Source organism: Natator depressus, chromosome 3 (assembly GCF_965152275.1).
Source record: "Natator depressus isolate rNatDep1 chromosome 3, rNatDep2.hap1, whole genome shotgun sequence".
Lineage (NCBI taxonomy): Eukaryota > Metazoa > Chordata > Testudines > Cheloniidae > Natator > Natator depressus.
Window position 1 is genome coordinate 95,167,217 of NC_134236.1, and position 22,887 is coordinate 95,190,103.

General features: G+C 37.8%; 1 protein-coding gene across 25 annotated transcripts in view; it reads right to left on the reverse strand.

The window, feature by feature from the left end:
• Positions 1–22,887, reverse strand: part of TRDN (triadin) — a 303,373-nt gene that overhangs the window by 230,036 nt on the left and 50,450 nt on the right. For all 25 annotated transcript variants that reach the window (XM_074948360.1, XM_074948348.1, XM_074948350.1 and 22 more), the window contains exons 3-5: positions 12,478–12,615; positions 10,570–10,599; positions 6,247–6,276 (exon numbers count right to left, since the gene is read on the reverse strand). In XM_074948360.1, the coding sequence (XP_074804461.1) occupies positions 6,247–6,276; positions 10,570–10,599; positions 12,478–12,615 (198 nt within the window). The remainder of the gene's footprint in view (positions 1–6,246; positions 6,277–10,569; positions 10,600–12,477; positions 12,616–22,887) is intronic.

Here is a 22,887-nt window from a genome sequence, read left to right on the forward strand (position 1 = left end):
AAACACCAAGTCTTTATAGTAGCCACAATACAAAAAAATAAATTGCAAATATTTCTGACTGTGAGAATTAACTCTGAGATTACGTCTACCCTATGGGCCTAGCTTTTGGGACTGGCCAAAGAGTTGATGGTGTAGACTTTAAAATAAGCTATATCTTTTATGCTCCCCTGATCCTTGGAGCTGCCAGGATTAAGTTGAAGTTGCCTCACACATGCTCTAATTTATAGCGAAAGACAATAACTCCTGGAGGGCTTTTATGGCAGCTGGAGATAGCCAGAATGCAGTAGTGATCGAGCTATGCCTCCTTCCGTTGAGACAGTCCCCTCCACTGAGTGGTGCAGGGCCAGACCGAGAGGCTTTGTGCTACTGTACGCTTTAAGCAAATCTTCAGATGGCCACTGAAATCAGAATTAGGCCTGCTTTGTGCTGCAGAAACAGTGCAAAACGAATTTAGCATCGATTAGGATCTGACCCCACACATTTTAAGTAATCTCTTAGCATTGGTGGAGCTCCACCCAAGCTATCCATGGTAAAAACATTAGCATAGACTGACCAGCAGCATCCCTATCATCAACCCAAAAGAGTTTTGATCATGAGGTGATATTTTGATAATCGCCAAATTTTCCAGCTTGTGGCAAGAGAAACGTAATTATCCCCATTCCCCACAACCTCCTGCATACCTACAGAGAAACTAAAGCTAAATTTGATATGACTACCTCTGTTTATATGCTACTACTTTGGGATCAATGAAATATATGCCTTTTTCCATCTGCTATGACTCAAATCATATTCTTTCTGCTACAAAATAAAATGTTTTTGTTCTGGGGTCTCAAGGACAGATGGGGTGATAAAGCAATACATTGCTATTTTTAGTCATGAAAGGAGAATTTTATTATTAAGTCATGGAACATTGGCACTGATCTTTTACCATGGTAATGATGTGCCTGGGCATTTTAGAATATATAGTAGGTCAGTCAAAAATGTTCCACTCTAAACGGTTTCCATGAAACATTGGGATTTTGAGTAAATACAATTTTTCAAAGTGTCTGCTTTCCATGGAAAATATTAGATTCAGCTATACTGCCTTGGTGTCTCGTGGAAATTGTGGTTCATCATGATGTACCGCCCCCCCACATCACAAAGTGAGAACATGGTGCATCATCTGATATGTAGGCCAACTAGGGAGCCTGGCCTAGAGAGGGGATGCAGCTTGAGGCACCACTGTAGCATTTCCAAAACTATTTTGTTTTTTGGCCAATCAATTTTTGATTTTTCAACAGGAAAAAATCTTCTGATCAACTCTAATATATAGGGCAATTTTTCATCTAAGGGAAGGCAGCATTTTACATTGTCTCTGACTTGAGTAATCCCTTCTGGCAGATGTTCAAGAGCTCTGATGTCCAGCAAGAAACATGTAACCTTTCTCATATGAAGGAGCATCACAGTGATTGAGGGCTTTGAAAGGATAAAGTAGGGAGAAATGGGGGATACTAGAAGACCTCTTAACGCCAATTAATTTTTAATACAGATTTCTTCCTCCCCCAACTCAAAAATATATAAATCTTTTTTTCTGGGACCCCGCTCAACATGTCCAACGCAACGTACCTCATTCTGGGCATGCTTTCAGTACTTTCCTGATGTTCTAACACTAATAAACTCTGAACCTGTGTCAAACAGAAGAGGGCAAGAAGAGGAATAAAATTCCTATAGGAATTTTGCACTGTGCCTCTCAAATGAAGAATTAATGAGTCAGAGATGGAACCCTGGGTCCAACCAAAAGTTAGTTAAATTTTCCCAGGGAAAGTAAAGTTCATTTAGAGTCTTTTCTTTTTCATGAATTCTATCTCACTGAAGAGAGATTGGACAAGTTATTACAAATTATGGGTTTTGTAATCAATCTAGAAATAAAGAGGCTATTTTATCATGGTCTGTGGTTAATTACATCTAACATTATATTCTGTCTAAAAGTCTCTTTTGAGAGCATTTCTGGGGAGGATAAGGCTTTAAAAATGTCAGCTTTATTTTCTTTACAATACTTAAAGTGAGGAAGAAATGGTGGAGGGTCTTCAGTTAAGCATCAGTGCCAGAGCTCTATTACCTATCCTATTGCAGATGAAAAAAAATCTTACTCTGATTGACGTAAAACAATGTGTGTGCTAATAAAATAGCTGCTAAGTTTTGTTACCATCAAGGACTGCTCTTCCATTATAAATCCATTCAATCTTCTGTGCTATATAAAAATATAGGACCAAACCTGAAGAATATTTCTCAAGCTCCTGTCTTTTGAAAACAGCAAGAACATTTGTCCTACCCTAACAATTTTCTACCAAATACCATCCAGAGTATTACCATATCTCATCCTTCTTAGATTATTAATAAGAGTACAGACATCTGGCAGGGTCCTTGTTTTGCAGCAGCTACTCAACTGGAAAGTCAATGTAAACACACCACTGTTATTGGATTCACTTACCTCATTCTTGGGGCCTGATGTGCAGAATAAAGTTCCTATATATGCTAAAAGAAAAGGAGTACTTGTGGCACCTTAGAGACTAACCAATTTATTTGAGCATAAGCTTTCGTGAGCTACAGCTCACTTCATCGGATGCATACTGAAGTGAGCTGTAGCTCACGAAAGCTTATGCTCAAATAAATTGGTTAGTCTCTAAGGTGCCACAAGTACTCCTTTTCTTTTTGCGAATACAGACTAACACGGCTGTTACTCTGAAACCTATATATGCTGTGCATTCTGCGGTACAAAAATCTGGAGAGACTGTTTGCCACCTCTCCTACCCCTGAAATCAATAGGAGGAGGCGAAGAAGAGCCATTGGGTTTGCTCTGTAGAAAAAATACAGGACCCCGGGATCTCCTGAGAGAGGATTTTGATCAGAAGGACGCACATGTTATTCTTATGGAAAGTAAGACATTTCTTCATGTCTTCCCCTAACTCCCACCTACTAAGTCTGATTTTCAGGCTCTCTTCACTCCAACTGTGGCACAATGGACCCCCAACCAGAAAAGAGATCAAACTCAGATCCTCCTCTTCCCTCTTTAACAGCAACAAACTCAGCTACCCTCTGCTGGGGCAGGAGCACAAACTAAAAGAGCTCAGTAGCGTCATTTGGACTGTGATATGCTGGAGGGAAGCTAAACGCTCTGAAACACCAAGTGCTACTTCACTTCTATCCAAAGGATCTTTCATGACCATTGGAGTCAGGAACTCATTTTTTGTGCATCTTTCACAAGAAAGCAGTACATTTTGGATTGGGATGCCCTGTGATATCAACCCAAGTTAAAAACCTTTCTTCCCACAGCGAAAAGAAAAAAAAAAGAAAAAAAGAAAGAAAGAAAAAGAAAATCCTGGAATTGAAAATTCACTCGTGCCTAAGGGTAGGTAGTTGTGTTTTCTTTAGATAATCTGAAAAATATTTTCTTCATATTTTAAAGAGTTCCCCTTACAGTGGATATGCTATTGCTGGTTTGATCAGTATAAATAGCAAGATGGCATTGTCAAGAGAAAACATTCATAACAGAAATTGATGATAACAAAAATCAAATAAAAAACTATCTGGGGAAGTAGTTTTTTTGTGTGTTTTTGGCATTCACCCAGTTCTGAAGATATTTTTTAAAGACATTGCTCCTTACACAAAAATTCACAAAACACTTTATAGTGAGAAGAAGCTTAGAGAGAAATAGACAACACTTTACAGAGCTGGGAAAGAAGAACTCTTATGCAGAAAAATGAATATTGCCTTATGGAGATACAAAAGAAAACACTAAAGATGCAAATAAGTATATACTCTAGGGATGAGTGCATGGAATAATTAATTTCCCAAATCACAAACATCAGCCATATAGGCAAATTCAATAAGGGGCCATACTTTTCAGGTTGCATTCATGCTATTCAAATATTTGGTTTCCTAGCCTATTTACAGCTTGAAGGAAGAAATTTAGGTTTAGAAATATTTTTATTTTCTAGTCTAAATATTTATGAAGCATGAATATCATCCAAAGGATTCTTGCCCATCCTCAGTATTCTTCCAGATGAGCTATTGGATAACATTTTAAAAAGTCACTATATGACTTAAGAGCCTATGGTCCTAATCTCAAAAGTCTATACTAGAAAAGTTATACCATGAGAAGTAAGTTGGTTAGCAGTGTGAATTTTTACCAGTATAAACTCTGATGTGGATGAACTTATATTGGCATAAAGGTACCTTATATTGGTCTGGATTGTTTTGCTTCCTGAACTGGAATAAACTTGTCAAGGTTCCTCCCCCACTCTGAACGCTAGGGTACAGATGTGGGGACCCGCATGAAAACCTCCTAAGCTTATCTTTACCAGCTTAGGTCAAAACTTCCCCAAGGTACAAAATATTCCACCCTTTGTCCTTGGATTGGCTGCTACCACCACCAAACAAATACTGGTTACTGGGGAAGAGCTGTTTGGAAACGTCTTTCCCCCCAAATACTTCTCAAAACCTTGCACCCCACTTCCTGGACAAGGTTTGGTAAAAAGCCTCACCAGTTTGCCTAGGTGACTACAGGCCCAGACCCTTGGATCTTAAGAACAATCCTCCCAACACTTGCACCCCCCCTTTCCTGGGAAATGTTGGATAAAAAACCTCACCAATTTGCATAGGTGACCCCAGACCCAAACCCTTGGATCTGAGAACAATGAAAAAGCATTCAGTTTTCTTACAAGAAGACTTTTAATAGAAATAGGAGTAAATAGAAGTAAAGAAATCCCCTCTGTAAAATCAGGATGGTAGATACCTTACAGGGTAATTCGATTCAAAACATAGAGAATCCCTCTAGGCAAAACCCTAAGTTACAAAAAAGATACACAGACAGAAATAGTTATTCTATTCAGCACAATTCTTTTCTCAGCCATTTAAAGAAATCATAATCTAACACATACCTAGCTAGATTACTTACTAAAAGTTCTAAGACTCCATTCCTGGTCTATCCCCGACAAAAGCAGCATATAGACAGACAGAGACCCTTTGTTTCTCTCCCTCCTCCCAGCTTTTGAAAGTATCTTGTCTCCTCATTGGTCATTTTGGTCAGGTGCCAGCGAGGTTACCTTTAGCTTCTTAACCCTTTACAGGTGAGAGGAGTTTTCCTCTGGCCAGGAGGGATTTTAAAGGGGTTTACCCTTCCCTTTATATGTATGACAAAGCTATATTGATATATCACTTTTATTGCATATAAATGAGTCTACAATTTTTTTTTATGTTGATAAGCTCCTAGAAGAGGGAAAGACAAAAGAGCATGGTTAACTATCAGTTATAGCTATGTGAAATTTTTGGAAAAAAGATTGAAATATGTAAAATGTCTGCTTTCAAATCTTGATATGAAAACTAACTGTTCACAACAATCTAATGAGATAGTAGTTTCACTCACCTACTGATATTTATACATTGAACTTTTGGCCCTGATCTTGCAGTTCATAGTGTGTGGGCAGGCAGACTGTATCCATACAGCACATAATTACTAAGACAGTTCTCTAGTATGTTTTTAGTCTCCTAGTATCCTTCTATCCCACCCCCCAAAAAAGCATATTATTTCATTAACTCATTTGAATTTAGAGAATTCCAACTAAGCTGGTTGTCAAGGAGCTTTATTTATCTGCATAATTAGGCTAGTTTCTCCCAATTTTCATGAGAAAGTTCTAGTGTTTCTTGCTTCACTACTGTGAAAAATCAATACGTCTAGGGAACAGGGAGGGTGGAAATCCCTATACAATATCTTTTCTTCTTCTCCAGATAAATCACTGCCTAGAATTTGAGGTTCTACAAACTAGGAAATCACATGATTATCACACCCTGAAGACTAATATGAAACAGAAACGTTGCCATTTTCCTCTATTTGATATCTAAAATTTCTATTTTTAATGTACTAGGTGGAATGTGATTTAATTTTTAGAAAGACAGGGCTAATGTGAGTTTGTGTCTGTATAAGAACAATAGGATCAGGCCCTTGCATTTATGTATCTGTCTAGGTATATGTAGCCTCCATTACCACAGTATATCTGAGTGCTTCTGTGTGTTTCAGAAATCCCAAGTTTCCTCTGTTTTTATGCATATCAACATCTGTTACACCAATAAAAGTCTACTAAATAATATTCAGCCAGTGCCAGCATCTACTGCCATGTCAATGCTTTACTTGCATAGATATTTCTAACTTAATTTATTATTAAGCTCATTCTTTTTTATTAAACTAAGATTGCTTTAAAATTCACTCACCTTTTTTTTTGCTCGCAGGGTGAATTTCAACTAAAACAAAGGAAGAATGTTAAGTTAAAACTGTGAAATATAAAATAAACCCTGATCTAAGACCTATTGATTTCAATGGCCTTTGGTCATATCCTAAATTCCAAAGATTGAGAATAACTTCCATATGTAAAAATATTAATTTGTACATAGTATCACTAATCTATATATTTGAAAATTAACTTTAAATTAGCCTTATGTAAACTATTATTCTATTCTACAGTTCTAGAATGTTGAAGAGTAATAACATTGCTTTCTCCCCCATCCCAAAGATTCAAAAGATTATCAGTCTCATTTTGCTTTCATCAATAAATATCCTCATAGAAACAGACTATGATACCGGGCTTAGACTGCAGAGGCATAAGCATATAAGACGCGATGAATAAAACTCTCCTGTTATAACAAGAAATTTTAATAAAAGAAGCATACAAAAAAACTAAACATACAGTTGTCAAATAAATTGATTTGTCCATAAATGTTTTACTAACCCTGAAACATAAATCAACATTATCAACTATAACCATTGATTTACAAAAATGAAAGCTAAAACATATTAAGTCTTGTAGAAACCATTATTAGACTTCTGAATAGTTTTCATGGAAACGCTGAACAATTTTAGCATGCACTGAGTACACATTGTTAAACATTGCAAAGCTCTTTACAGAATACTTTTTCACCATGTCACCTGATGGTTACAATTTTTTTTCTGCACAATATAAATGTTCAGTCTTCTCCAGTGACTAAATATTTGATAATGCTGAAGAAATTAATTTTGGCAAAGAATGTACTATGATAAGCCTTTCTAGTGGCTACTGACACCAATATTAGCCCTGTTACATGTACCACCTTCATTGTCATTATTTGTATCCCTATTATCTTTGCCTGCAATTTGCATCCGTGTCAAGGTTATCTTTGCTTTCTTCAGGCTCATAATTATCATTATTATTCTTCCTTTCTTCTTCTTTCCTTATCATTACTGTGGTGTCCTTACTATTCCCTTGAACATTTTCTCAGTAAATAACTTGACTGTGGTATCAACCAACTTTTAGTGTGTTTGCAATTATGGTACTTCCAAGATAGTGAGAATTTTGTGTAGACTGTTAGTGCACACAAAATACGCTGGCTGATAGACCTGAGAACTGAAGAATATTCAAGGAGCTCACTGAGAAGATATGTGAGCCATTAGCGAGTGTCTTTGAAAACTCATGGCAGACGGGAGAGATTCCAGAGGAGTGCAAGAGGGCAAACATAGTTCCAGTCTATTAAAAAGGGTAATAAGGACAACTCCTGGAATTACAGACCATTCAGCTTAACTTCAGTACCCAGAAAGATAATGGAGCAAATAATCAAGCAATGAATTTGCAAACACCTAAAAGATAATGTGATAAGTAACAGTGAACATGGATTTATCAAGAACAAATCATGTCAAATGACCCTAATAGCTTTCTTTGACAGGGTAACAAACATTCTTTGTGGATGTGTGGGAAGTGGTATATGTGGTATGTCTTGACTTTAGGAAGGCTTTTGATACAGTCTCACATGACCTTCCCATAAACAAACTAGGGAAATATAACCTAGATGGAGCTACTATAAGATGGGAGCATAACTGGTTGGAAAACCATTCCCAGAGAGTAGTTATCAGTGGTTCACGGTCAAGCTGGAAGGGCATATCGAGTGGGTTCCCACTGGGTTCGGTTCTGGATCTGGTTCTGTTTAATATCTTCATAAATGATTTAGATAATGGCATAGAGAGTACACTTATAAAGTTTGTGGATGATTCCAAGCTGAGAGGAGTTGCAAGTGCTTTGTAGAATAGATTTAAAATTAAAAAGGATCTGGAAAAACTGGAAAAATGGCCTGAACTAAACAAGATGAAATTCAATAACGACAAATGAAAAGTACTCCACTTAGGAGTAATCAATTGCACACATACAAAATGGGATGTAACTAGGAAGGAATACTCCGGAAAGGGATCTGGGGTTATAGTGGATCACAAATTTGTAAGTGTAACACTGTTGCAAAAAAAGCAAACATCATTCTGGGACGCATCAGCAGGAGTGGTGTAAGCAAGTCACAAGAAGCAATTCTTCCACTCTACTCCATGCTGATAAGGCCTCAACTGGAGTACTGTGTCCAGTTCTGGGCACCACATTTCAGAAAAGATGGGGACAAATTGGAGAAAGTCCAGGGGAGAGCAACAAAAATAATTAAAGGTTTAGAAAACAGGACCTATGAGGAAAGATTGAAAAAAATGCGTTTGTTTAGTCTGGAGAAGAGAAGACTGAGGGGGGACATGTGTGTGCTGATGTTTTATTTTGGTAGAGTTTGGGGATTTTGTTTCTAAAAGTACATGCTATTATGTGTTTATGTTAGAGAAAGCAGGTCAAAGAAGCGCATCTTGCACTTGCAGCAGATGGCGAGTAGGTTTCTGATGGTCTTTAGTTTCTGGGGGAGTTCATTCCATAGTCTCAGACCAGCCCCCAAGACTGTTTTGTCTCCTGTTGAGATGAGCTTTATAGCTATGATACAAAGTTCCATAATGCCCAAGGAGCAGAATTGTCTGCCTTTGTCTTCATCCCAGACCTTCTGGCAAATCTTTCAGAAATGCTGGGCCCAGGTCATTGAGCACGTCGAAGATAAGGATCGAAACCTTTAACGTGACTCCATATTCCAGATGAGAAGCCAGTGTAGACAGCAGAGACAGGTACGATGTATTCTTGGTAGACTATGTTGCTGAGGAGACATGCCGCAGCATTCTGCACTGGTTGGAGTTTAAGGGCTTGTGGCTTTGGTCCCAGGTATATTATATTGCTGTAGTCCACACGGAAAGTGACAAAGGGGTACATAACAAAGTCCAGGTCAACATCCACCTGGGACAAAGTCTCCTAGCGAGCTGGAGATGGTAGAAAATATTGTTTGTGGATGCTGCTAGCTGAAAGCTTAGTGTCAGTGAGCAATCCAGGAGCACTCCTAAACTATGGACTGAATTAACTAATTGTGAATATGTCCCCTTCAGCCGAAGAGGACTGCCTGATGGGGTGCAAATGCTTCACAATGCTTTTCTGCACCCACGAGCATTACCTCTGTCTTGCTGGGGTTCAGCTTCAATCAGCTGTTCTTCATCAAAGGCAATGGTGGTAGCGCTATAGTCACATCAGTTGAAGGATAAGTAATGCTGTGCATTAGTGGCCTAACTGCTTCAACTGAAGTCAATGGAATACTTCCCAATGGTTTCATTGGGAACTGAGTTAGTCCAATGCTGAAAAAATCCCACCCATAAATCATAGGTAACAGGAGAGCAAGCTTTCCCACACTGCCTACCAGTTTGCCACAATTTTGACAGGAAGGGATCGCTCATAAGGATGAGTAGATGATCCTGTTCTCCATGCCCATTCAGTTCTTGACCTCTCTGCTGAGACTGCCAAAAAAGGTGCTAAGGGCTTAATACAACTCCAGGTAATTCAGAGAAAGCTGGATTGCACCCTTAGTGTGGCAGTGATAGTTTCCGTGATATGGACATTTATCTATTGGAAATTTGATAGATATTAAACTCTTATCATGTAGATCACGGAAACATCAACAGGTGGTAACGACTTTTGTTATTATTACCAAACTGTGCTCAGTCTGAACAGTAAACTAGAAATGAGGGGCTCTATATCCTATTAACAATATCCTGGGTCTTCCAACAGATTTTCCTTTTGAGTTAACAGAAGCTGAACTTAAGTTTTGTGTTTCTACATGGCAATATTTAGAAAGATTTGTATCACAGTTCTACTTACTTCCTCTTTGTTTTCTACCAAACTCCAGTGGTAACTATACAAGTTATTTTCAGAAGTATACAGACAGCCCTTACTTCAGCTTTTACTATAAATCTGGCCAAGAGGTGAATACTTTTATATTCCCTACTGCTTCCTAACAGGTGTCTGTTCTTTCCAGGCATGTATGCAACACAAATGAACATTAATACAAGTCAATAGGCAGAGAATACATTTAAAATAACACTGTAGTAGTGCTGTTGGGTTTCTATGAGCATTTTTAGGTGCACAGCATAATGAAACAATTAAGACTTCTCCTAAACACGCTGCACAGCAACAAACAATACTTTAAACTGTATTGTAATTTGACATTCCTAACAATTTCAATTTCCATACAGCATATACAGTTAGTAGAATAACAAGCAATTAGTGACAGAACCAGTGGTACAGAGACAGTAGGTTTGTACTAATTTAATAATAAAAGTACCTAATAACATTTAACACATCAAAGCGTGTGTTATTTATAACAATGAAAACCAACCTTTTTTTTTCAATGGAGGTTCCACTTCACCTAGATGGAAAAAACACAACAGTCAGATATAACTGGTAGCAATGCCACTAATTTTTTCCATGCTAGTTTATTTTCATTTTTAAATGCATTCAAACTTTATACTGAACATGTGGAGTAACAAGAACTCTATTCTGAGATTTTAGATTTACACCCACACTTCTGCTTCTATGTGGGCTTTCTAAGAAGAAGGACGGATACGTTAAATGTATTGTAGACACCAGAAAAAGTTCTAGAACTTATAGTTAAACATGTGGCCGGATACTGACATGGGAGTGGAATTTGTTTAGTTATAAACCTGAATCCATATTTTAAAAATGGGCACAGTAATTCCATTTTCATTGACTACAAAGAAAACATTCCAAATGACACTTCTTGCGAAGTTCAGAACAAAAGAAACCTAATAATGCTTTCAATGATGTCAGTGGCAAAAGTCCCATTGACTTCAGTGGGAGCAGGAACAGTCTGTTGCCAAAGTCTAATGCTGTGGCTCCACTTGTGACGTGGCTTTAAGCATTGCAAAGAAGCAGACCCATACACCAGACTCTTAGGGCCTAATACTGTGAGATGCTGAGTCCCTCCTGTGATTCTTGGGAGGTGCTGACTGTTCTCCACCCTGAGTACTGTCAATGGAGTTAGGGTTGCCGAGGTCCTCTCAGAAGGCATTCAGAACCTTGCAATTTAAATGATTTAACTTTTTATATAGGAATTGGTATAGGCTAGCTCATTTTATGATCCTTTCAAATCCTCATGTAGGTGTGTCCACTCTGACTCAATCCACTCTCGTACTCAAAAATGTTTCTCATTGCATGGTTTTGACCACCAGCACAATTTCAAAAAAATTGACAAAGAAACAACACTGCACCCTTTTTATTGCTCAGCAACACAAAGAACTGACCTTATGGTGGTTGTAAATCACATCTCAGAATAGGGTCTCCAAGTCATAAAGCTACATATAATAGCATATCTGTTAGTATTTGTACACAATACTAATATGAAAGCCCATGCAGACATCTTGCAGTGGCAGAAATTAGGTGATACTTCTAGTTTATGAATACAGTAGGTGAATGATTCAGTTTAAGTTCCTGTTGGGTTTTAATCGTCTTTGTTATGATGGAATGCTACACAAAGCAATAGGAATATGGTATGACACTGTTGTGAGCATCATGCCTAACTGCATATATGCGTACATGATGATAAACATAATATGAAGTACTTGTGCATCTGTTACCACACCACATGCTACTGAACTGATTATCTGTTTACAAAAAGATGGTTCTTTCAAAAACTATAAAAATAGACTAACTGTTGGGTGTTTGGTTTAAGGTATCTGACTGCTCCATGAGATGATGCATATTAGTAGCATTTCCAAGACCATACTGTTAAATTATTGATGTTTGTTACCCAAACTTCCCTTCAGTCCAGTTACAGAGTTTTGTCCACCAATACTATCCCCTACTGTTCAAATATCAAATAAAAACGTGTTGTCTTAGATTTCTCAAGTTTTGACTGTACGTTTAATTCTTTCATTTTCTAGATCCTTCCATTCTTATAGAGTAGAGAGAAACAATGTAGAAGAGCTGCTGCCATTCTTTGAAATATCATCTCAGCCTAAATAAGTCCTCTTTACTTGGAAACACCACTAGTAACATTTAAATCTGACATATTTTCTGTAATTGCCTATGAAATGAGAGATGAAAGCTAACAAAAGACATCAGTTTTCTAACCCTAGTAGCCAGCTGATTCCTTATTAGCAAAGGTGTTCACTTCTATTTGCTTTCCCTGACTTCTTTGACTGTGAGGTTAAAAATTAAGTAAGTCAACATAATGCAAGTAAAACATGAGTTAGCACAGTTACACAAGTCTGTATATCACAAATACCTTCATCACTGTCATCATCATCAGTTGATACGATGTCAGACAGTAAAGAAATAAAACCATAAAGCCAATCAGTGGATTCTTCTACGGTCTGATGTATGATTCTCAGTGGCTCCTTGCTGAGCTTGTTAACAGAGCTTCCTGAGTGCATAAGTTAAAACAGAAAACATTTGAAAAGATATTTTTCTGGGGGTTAAAGTTATTCTGCTTTATTTCTTCAAATACAGTGCTAATTATGCCAATTTCTTCACCAAAAACAAAGCTTGTGAATGTTAATTTTGTATTGCTCAAGAGCTTAAAGCATAGCTCTCTTTCCTCTGAAGAATTATGTTCTGAACACTTTCAGAGCAATACTTTCAATTATCAGAGTGGCTCAGGGCCAGGTGGATAACTCAACTTTCACACCCCCTTCTTGTGCTTGTGCGGATTAGATTAAATTTAGATCTGGATCTACCAAATGTTTTCCCCTCAGACTGTCTCTTCCAATGCCTCACCCCAACATAGTCATCCCCTCCATACCATACAAGATCTTTGTCTCCTTCGCATTCCCAAGTCCATAACCTGCCTCTACAGTGTGGAAATTCAGCACTAATTCACAGTCTGCCGATCAACAGCAATTAGTTGTGTGCTGTGCTTCCACCTGCTACTCTGCCTGACTCAATGCTCCATCTGTCTCCACTTCTTCCTCCGTACATCACCACAAGGATCCTGCACTACTGGCCCAGGAACTTGCTGCAGCTTGGTGGCAGTGCAGGCTGGTTGCATCGTTCTTGTGGAGTACACAGAGAGGACTCAAGGAAGAAAGGATGTACATAACTGGGATGAAAAATGAAGATTACAATAAAGAGGAGAGTGAAAGCCCCAAATGCTTCTGGCACATACATACATACATGCACACACACTCTTAATGTCACTTTATGAAGATATAAAGTACTTCCCCTTGCCATATGCACTAGTGTGCAGGGAATCACACATGATAATAAGAATATTTTTTAAATGTTCATCCAATTAAGCTTTCACTGGCTTTCTTTTTCTTTACCCACAATTGTCCTTTTGATCTATTTCAGGAGAACTTTTCAGCCTCTTACAAATCATTCCACCTTCTTAGTCTCTCCAGCAAACCTGCATTATCCTAAGATCTATATCGAAGTATTGTTTAGGAAAGAGAAAGAAAGAAGTGTTTTATGCTAAAACATACTTTTCCATTAGGAGTGTAGCCACAGTCCAATTAAGATGGACAGAAATCCGGTCCAAGCTATTGTCCTCTTTATTTCAAATTAACAGATAGACTGAAAGGTTCCCCTTATCTGCCTGGCACTAGTGAAGACTATTTAATATATTTTACCTAAGACAGTCAAAGTTAAATCATGAACAGGATTGTTATGCCATTTAAATGGATTTGTATAATACGATCCGGCTCCTATTGAGTTCAACAGAAGTATTGCAATTGACTCCTATTGTAAAAAGACTAGGCACCATAGCCTTGGTTACCACCACCTGTTTTTCTAACAGAATTATAATGTTATTATGTAAGTATTTTCATAAGTCAAATTAAATTTAATACAACTCTGTTTACCACCGTTTCTAACTGCAGAGTTTGCTGGTAAGGTTTGTGCTTGCAAAACACAATCAGAAGCAGACTTACATGAAAATTTCAGTTACAAAGGTAGGCAAAGTGCAGGCTTTAAGCAACCTCATTGCTGGCAACAATCTGAACAATGATCTATAAGTGCTACAAATAAAATGTACGAGGAAAATAATTATTTGATGCATAAATAAGACAGCTTTCCCCCCTTATTATATTTATCTTATTACCAATGAATTAATCTAAAAACACGCTATACCACATAGAAGACCAGGACAGCTTTCTATAATTTTAAGTTTGCCTGTGAACAATGTGTAAAAAAAGCTTTTGAGTTTGAGCAGTAGTTAGAAGATTAAGTATATTTGGAGATATATCTAAGTTACATTATATCGCTCATATCATACTATAAATTCAACATGTCACATTGACATGGTATTGCACAGAAATGTGCAACGTTTTTTCACTTTTTGCCCAGTACTGTTTTATACCCTGGGCCAATATAAAAGATTTAAGAGCGAATTTTAGCGGTATAAAGAACCACAAAGTATTTACTTTTGCTCACAAAAATTTCTTGCATCTGCCCCATCCGCCAAGTCTAGAGATTTTTCAAATGAATCATCACAAACATCCCTCTCAATAGTTTAACACTTTTTCTAGACAATCAAAAAATAAACACCAACCTGCCTCCAAATAAAGTAGCCTCTGAAATGTAATTAAACTTCTGGGGCCTTATTGTCATTTACACTGAGACTTACTTTGTACCAGTCTGGCAGTATACAAGAGACTGCAAGTGAGTAAACAATTTACACTGCCAGAGTGGTGTAAAGAGGTTACTGCATACCTGAGAATCAGGTCCTGGTTTTTAATTAAGCACATTTTTATAGAAAACCTTTGTATAATGCTGTAAAAATGGACTAAAAATTTTAAGAGACCAAAGGCAAAATTCCCCATTCTCATCTCCACTATGAGGCACATGTTGCAAATCCTCCTTACATTAAGGTGTGCAAAAAAAAAAATCTATTTGGGTTTGCAAAGATGTTCCTTTGGTGACATTTGTAAAAATCTGAAATTGGGCTGGCGGGGGGAACCACTGCAAGTTTCGCTAATATCCCTTGCAGTGTGATGCTTTTGACACAATTGTGCCAACTAGCCTCCTATACACCTTTTGTTATGCTCTCTGTCATTTAAAAAAACAGTTTTAGCGGTAATTATGCATCTTAATGTACTTAAAATCCCATGCCAGATATTCATGAAGTATAAAGAAATTACTGATCAAATCCTTGCTCTCAGCTTTCCCCAGAACTTTGCCAATATCAGGCTGGTGTCTTCCTATTAGAATAAAATACATATGAAATAAGGAAAGGAAGAGCAATCCAGGGTGAATTAAACAGAGAGGGAGATGCTGTTTGCCTCAAGAACATGCAAAGAATTATGTCTGTTTTCAGTGGATTAGTGTGTTCCTTGCATTCCTGAGCATGACTGACAAAATGCAAGCTCGCAAAACAGCTTAAGCTTGTTATTTTGATATTATTTAGACCATTCTGTCTTTTTTTGGTCTAGCGAGAGAGAATATGTTGATAGTTTATTAGAATACATCTGAAACCAAGTACACTCAAACTGGAATAACTACCCCCTGCATATCACTTGGGAACTTTTCTCTTTGGCCACACACAGAATATACTCATGCTTTAAACCTGTGCTACACAGCACACTACATAATACAGAATGTCCAGTGACCTCAATGGGAGCTGCTAGGTGCTCAGCACTTTTGAAAAATTGGGTCACTTATTTAAATGGCTAACTAGGACTTTAGAAGCTTAACTTCAGGCATCCAGTTTTTTTAAAAAAACCTGGCCAATATCATTCAGGCAGCTTGAACATTTCTCCATTCTATTTCACATGGTCACACTCTTGGTTATCTCAGATAGGGACCAAATCATGGGCCTCTCTTATCTCCTAAAGGAAGCCAATTTAATAGCTGAGTGGGTGGCAGAGTGAATTTGAAGGTGTCATCCTCTAGATTCAGGTCAGTTGCTAGACTTACCATGATTTGAGTACTGAGAATAGCCAGTGTGAGTGCCTTGAATTTAATCTGCATGGTGTCTTTACAGGATTGGAAGGTTGCTCAGGGAGAGGCATGCTTTGAAATTTGGCATTTTGTTGAGCTGATGAACACTTTACAAACTGAGCCAAAAAAAACCTAACATTTTTCTCTAAGACAATTTAATACTGGAACAACTGTTTTCCAACTGTTTTGTTGAGGGGAAAACAAACCCTGTACTGCAGCTGAACTTTGTCTGAAAAGCACATACAATTAAATGTGTAGAGGCTTGTTTTTATTGATATCTGCTGCTGTTTTTAATAAGAAAAACACACACACACACACACCCCTTGGTGACTTTTCTTTTACATTACATTCTCTTTTAATCCTTCTCCTGTTAGGTCCTGATCCTGCAACACTTACACCTTTGAGTAACTTTACACATATGAGTAATCAGAGCTCAATATGACTATTTACATGAGTAAATTAGTCTCATACCTTAGTGACTGTAAGATTGGGACCTCAAATAGAAGCAAACCACAGCATTTGTCCATTTATTGTTTGCTACTGTATAAAGGCTGTCTTTCAATTCATTGAAAGCTTAGTACTACTGGTACCTACATCTCCATTGCTATGAGAATAATAGCCCATTTCACCTATCTTCTCTCAAACTGACCCTAATGAAGCAGTTTATCACTTGCAAAATTGTTTTGCAGATGTTTAAAGCTGGATGACTTCCAGGTGACTGAAGCTAAATCCCAGTCAAACGGGAAGATTTTATACATTACTTAGCAGTAAAACCTTATCTAACCAAAACCCAACTGAATTCTCTAGGAGGGTCTTTGATACCCGTTTTATATATCTACAAGAAATTTGGGAATTTGCTTGGATTTTCTTTGATAAACACATTTAAAATGTGATTAAAATAGCTTGTTTTATCCTCTAAGAAGTGTTGCAGGATTAAATCCCGCTGAGCCCCCCACAGATTTGGAAACTGGTTTTCATGCTTATTGCATCCAAACTGGATTACTATCATTCTTTGTTTGTAGCCTTCCAGCATCAGTGTTGCTGGAATTTCAGTTTGGTCCAAAATGCAAGAATAAGAATTATCGCTTTTACTCATAGGAATCAACAGATTTACCTAACTCTGAATTCTCTTTGGCTTACAATTTCTGCTCTCATTGATTTGAAAATTGTGCTTGTGTCTTTTAAGGTAATTAGTAGCTCATGCCTGAACTATATGATGAAACTTCCATGATGATACTTTGAAGTTGATGAAAAATCTTTTGCTTTCTGAAATCAACCCGACACTGGATTTTTACATGTCCCTAAATATCTTTTCTGTATATCCTTTGGTCATAAAATGCTGTACCTGAAAGTGTTGGAGTAATTTCAACTGTGTCAAAAATTTTAGACAAGCTTTTGAGAATAGATGAAACCTTATTTCTTATCTGAACTGATACTAAGTTCTGTAATAGTGATTTTTCAGTATATGAATGAAGTGTATGATATGATTTGCAGTAATGATTTGAGCATATTTGTTTAGATTTTATGGTTGGTGTTACTATTTATTGCTGTAAAGCACACAAAAGGTACTAATTGACTTGTCTGTGCAGGTTGCTAAACTACTTCCTACTTCAGTTGTTTGTCTAGTTTTAATAACAATGCTAATAACAAGGTCTGTCGTCAGTCCTTTTGCTATCAAGTAGTTGTACCAATCATATTTTAACCTATTGAATGGATTTGTTTACCAGTTGTGTTTTTAATTCAATTACATGTGATGGCTACAACATACTGAATGTAATTTGAAATCACTGTACAAATAAAGGTAATTATCTGGTGTAAAGATTGATTTATTTATGAGATATCTAATTCATTGATAATGACAAGGTACAGGATGTGAAAACTTAGAATTTCTGTCATGTTTGATAATATATAAAAGCCTCACACTAGTTTAAATGCTCATAAAACATATCCTAGTTTGAGTAAAACATATGTACATGTCAGAAAGTACTGCAATTTTACTTCAGAGTTTGCATATTGCCTAAGGGTCTCCAGACTGCTAGTTGTCTTTGAAGGGAACTTTAACTTCAGCTGCTACTGCATACTTCTATTGCTTCTGAAGACCAAAAAGAAACTATATCAAATAAACTCTTAATATAGCAGATGAGACATACACCTTGTTTCCCAACACTAACACCAGAATCCATTCAACTCAGGATTCCTTATGGATCACTTTGGTATTCTAGAGCCCTGATTTTCTTCGCACTTACTCAAGTGTGAGTCAGGATAAACTCTGGTATGTATCAATGATTTACACTAATATAAAGCTGCTGGGAGAGAAAACTCAGACCCTCCATTTTCCTTACATGCCAATTTATAGATATTGAAAATGTAAATATGAAATTAACAGTCTACAGTATAAAACCTTCTCTGGTTACATTATTTGCCTTTCCTACCACCATTGCCCAGTAATTATAAAGAGGTTCAGCTCAAGGATATAGCAAAAACCTCAGTTGAATGTAGAAAGAGGCATTTTCATCCAAAATGAATTGCAAGCAAAAAACCAGTTCTATTACAGTAAAATACACTTAATTTCCCAACTAAACAGTATGTCTGCTTAATTGGGATACTTGCCAGAAATTGAAAAGAGACTAAAAATAATCCTACAAAGTGCTATGCAACTTCAACTATCACAGACTTGGCTCACACTGGCACAACTATACATATATGTTTAGCCTTGACTCTACAAAAATAGTTAAATGACCCTAGGGGACTTAGACTTCTATTGACTTCACTTGGAGTGAGTCAGGTTCTAATTATACAAAGTTTGCTTAAATGTCATGTCATGTATTAGTCACATTGTAGTGAAGCAGAGTGGCCTCTCTGCGAGCCTGAGACAGAGGGACCATTACACTCTTCTTGGTGGGTGGAGCCAAGCTGACCTCCTCCCCTGCACCAAAAGTAGAGGGGAGGGACAGGGAGTATGAGGCAGGCCCTTCAGCTCAGTTGGGCTGGAGCTAGCAAAGGAGGCACATATATCTAGCCCACTGCAGAACTCTGGATCAGACCCTGAGCTGTGCATGCCCTGACCCTGGAGGAGACTGAGAGGGAGAGGAACTGCTGGAGCTGCTGTCTACCACTTACCCTGAGGAGACTGAGAACCTGCAGACCACAGAGCCACACCAGCGGAACCAGACATTAGTCAGGTTGTGCTATCACCTTACAAGTCAGTGTGTTTTGGCAGGATCCTCACTGACCCACAGGCAGGATCCCCTGGCACTGTTAGGGACCTGGGCTGGGACCCAGTGAAGTAGGGTGGGTCCAGTCCCCCTACTGCCAACCCCAACCCTCAGATGGCAGCCTGTTTACCCTAGGGTGAAAGGCCTGTGCCTTGTTTGTGGCTTGCCCCCTGCCAGCAGGCCGCAAGCTCATAGACGGTGTGTGCTGTCTGCCTTAGCCAGGAGGCTAGGCTACAAACTGCTTAATTGCTTATTGCTCTGCCCTGCCCACAGGGTTAGAGCCACTTACTGTGTTTACTGCCTGCCTTAGCCAGGAGCCTTGAGCCCAAAGATTGCTTATTGCTGTGCCCCGCCCAGAAGGTCAGAGCCCACACTGTGATTACTGTCTGCCCCAGCCAGGAGGCTTGTGCCAGAAACCACTAATTAACTTCTGTTTATTGCCTGACACAGCGAGTCAGACAATGGACAAGCCTGATATGGAGGGACCAATACACACATGTTTTTGCATAATATTTTAAAGTTATCAGCTAATGATTTGTACAAAGCTTCTTTTTTGAAGCCATTCATGAAGCAAAAGTGAAGATCTCCCAGCATATCCGAGCCTCCTGAGAATCTGTTGATTGGGACAATATCTTAAACTGACAAAACTGCTTTGACCGGATGCTACTGTAATTAACTTTATTCATTATAGTCAGCTAGATTTAGTTGTTAGCAAAGAAGTGGCGTTACTGCTTGCTGGCGGTCAACGATTGCCCATGCTTTGTTATCCTAGTTAAGTAAGCCACACACAGACACACACACACATATTTAGAATACTGCAGGCAAATGTCTTTACCAGGTGGTAAACAGGGATCATCACAATGTTGTGAATAGGTGGCTATAAAGGATGACAACAAGATGTACCAAGGAATGGCCAATAAAAAAAAAAAGTGAAGAAACATTATTAGCAATAATGAACATTATAGGATGGCACTTGACTAAATAAAGCAGTTATGTCATGAGGATTTATTTCATCCCTGCGTTATGAAGTAGAAATTGGATTTCAGAAAACAGAAAAAAAATACACTGTAAGGTAATACAGCAAGAGCCAACCAGTGTAAAGGTACTATTAAATACTACTGTACAAAATTATTCACAAAGATTACAAAATGCAAACATTCTTTTGCTCAAAAGAAACAATTGATTAATTCTACTGAATTATTCTTGGTTCCCTCACCATCAAAAGACCAAAAAAATTATATCACTGATGATACCTTGTGCAGTTGTTACCAGTGTGACTTACCATTATTTGTTTAAAATTAGAACGTTAATAAGCATGATCAAGGACCTGAAATTTGGTTGGCATTTTGTAGTAATCTGAAACACTTAAGCATGAAAGACTCGTTTCTCTTCTTAGAGCCTTCCCTATTATCCAAGTCAGTTTCTGAAATTTCATGTTTTCGACTTCATGAGGTCTGTCACAATTTATCATACTGTACACCAGACCCACTGGGATAATAGCAATACTAGCTAGCACCACAACAGTACTTCATGGTCTTGTCATTGTTTCCAATATAAACTCCGTTTTACAGGGGCTTATAACTCAGCTGTAAAATTTGCTGCAGGGTGAAACATGGCAAATAACATGTCAGCTGGGCAGCCCTTTTTTAAACCTGAATTTGGTTTAAATCAGTTTGACTGGTTTTAGATTTATGGGGAGGGCTGTAATTTTTGTGGATTTAGGGGACATTTGTGGAGTTCCCATATAACTCAAAACTGTTTCAGTTGAAAACTTGGATATTTGTAGGCTGTTCATTCATGATGTGGACTGGTGACATTGGGTACAGTAAAAATGGTCTTTCAATAGGCTGTGATACTGTGATTTAAAGTTACTGCACACAAATAAGGCCAAACCCTACTGTTCTAACTCAATCCTTACTCCAGAAAAATTGTCCAAGGCCTTCTCTACATGGCAAAGGTTTTCTGTGTGTGCTTTTTTTAACCAGTTTTTCCAGTGCAGTTATAACAGTGTAAGTCCCTGTGTGGACCCTCTTATTGCAGTATAAATGTGACTTTTTCCAGTTTCTTATGTTACTTGGGAAGAGATTTAAGCTAAACCAAAAAAAAAAAAAAAGAAAGAAAGAAAAGTCATTTCTACCAGATTAAGAGTGTGTACAAGCAGTGTTATACCAGTATAACTATAAATTCACATCTTAGTTTATACAAGTAGAACCTTCCCATGTAGACAAGCCCAATGCAATGATCGCAGGCTTTGCCCCCAAAGGAAGCCCATTCTATGCGCATGAAAATGCACAATTTGCCAATCATACTTACCAAAGAAAAATACTTATTTTATTTACTGCTGAATTCAACATATCTTATATTAAAGGACACTTTATGGAAAGCAGCTTCTACACGTTTTCCTGTTATGAACACATGTAAACCGAGGATTCCACAATTCTTAGTCTTTCTGCAATTTTTGTTGTTTTTTTGCGGAATACATGCTTTGGTTAGAAAAAGCTAGATTTGTTTCTTTTTTTCTCCCCTCATTGCCTTATCCACTGTCGGGATAAACTCAGGCCTGCAGAAAACTGTCAATGACTAAACAGCAGCACCAGCGGTGATTGTGAACTAATTTAGGAAGATGTTAACTTCAAAGTGTTTTTGAGTCAGCAGCTGACAGCTGCTATCCTATAGTAGCACAGCCAGGATTCAGCTGCTTTTGCCATTGTACTACAGGAAACACAGAAGTGTCCCCTCTGTGATTGGCTGGGATCCTGGGTATTTCCCATGGTTCCCCAGCATTCTGATGCCTTTTCCTGGCTCCACCCACAGCCCACTCTTCACCCATGCCAGTCACACAGACACAGGAGAACTGGAGAGAATGAATCTGTGCTGTAGTTTTCTTAAGAGCCTCCTCATGCATTTGTACCAGAAATGAATGAATAATTCACTGTGAATAATTTATTCAACAACGATAGGCTATTTTTCTGGTCATGAAACAACCAAAAGAAGATTGAAACCTCTTCACATGTTTTGCTTCTTGAAATTACTGAGATTATTTTGTGAGGTTCTTTTTGGTTATTTGTTTTCTTTATGGATGCCTGAATCACTACCAATTCACTGTGAATATGACACTCAGGAGTTGAAATCAGAGCTGTGCTGATTAGCTGTGATTGGTCACATACATTGTTATTGTTATTATTAGGAATGCTGAAAATATTCAAACATGTTGTAAGTAGTCCATTTATAAATTTGGATCTTTGGCCAATTCATCTTTGTCAGGGTTAAAACAAACTTAAATCATGTGGTCAACTGGACCAATTAAAACCATAACCAATTATTTTGTTTTGTAATGTGTAATACACATTAATGACTTGTAAAACAAGTCAGCAAACTGCACTTTAAAAGACTGCAAAAATCAAGCAGGACAGTGCTACAAGGCTCAGATCAAACCAAAAATGAATAATCATTTTTTACATTTTTGAAGATACAAGTATGAAAGGCAATTCCTAATACAGTACGCTAGTCACTTATTCATATCCTATTCACACACTACATAATGC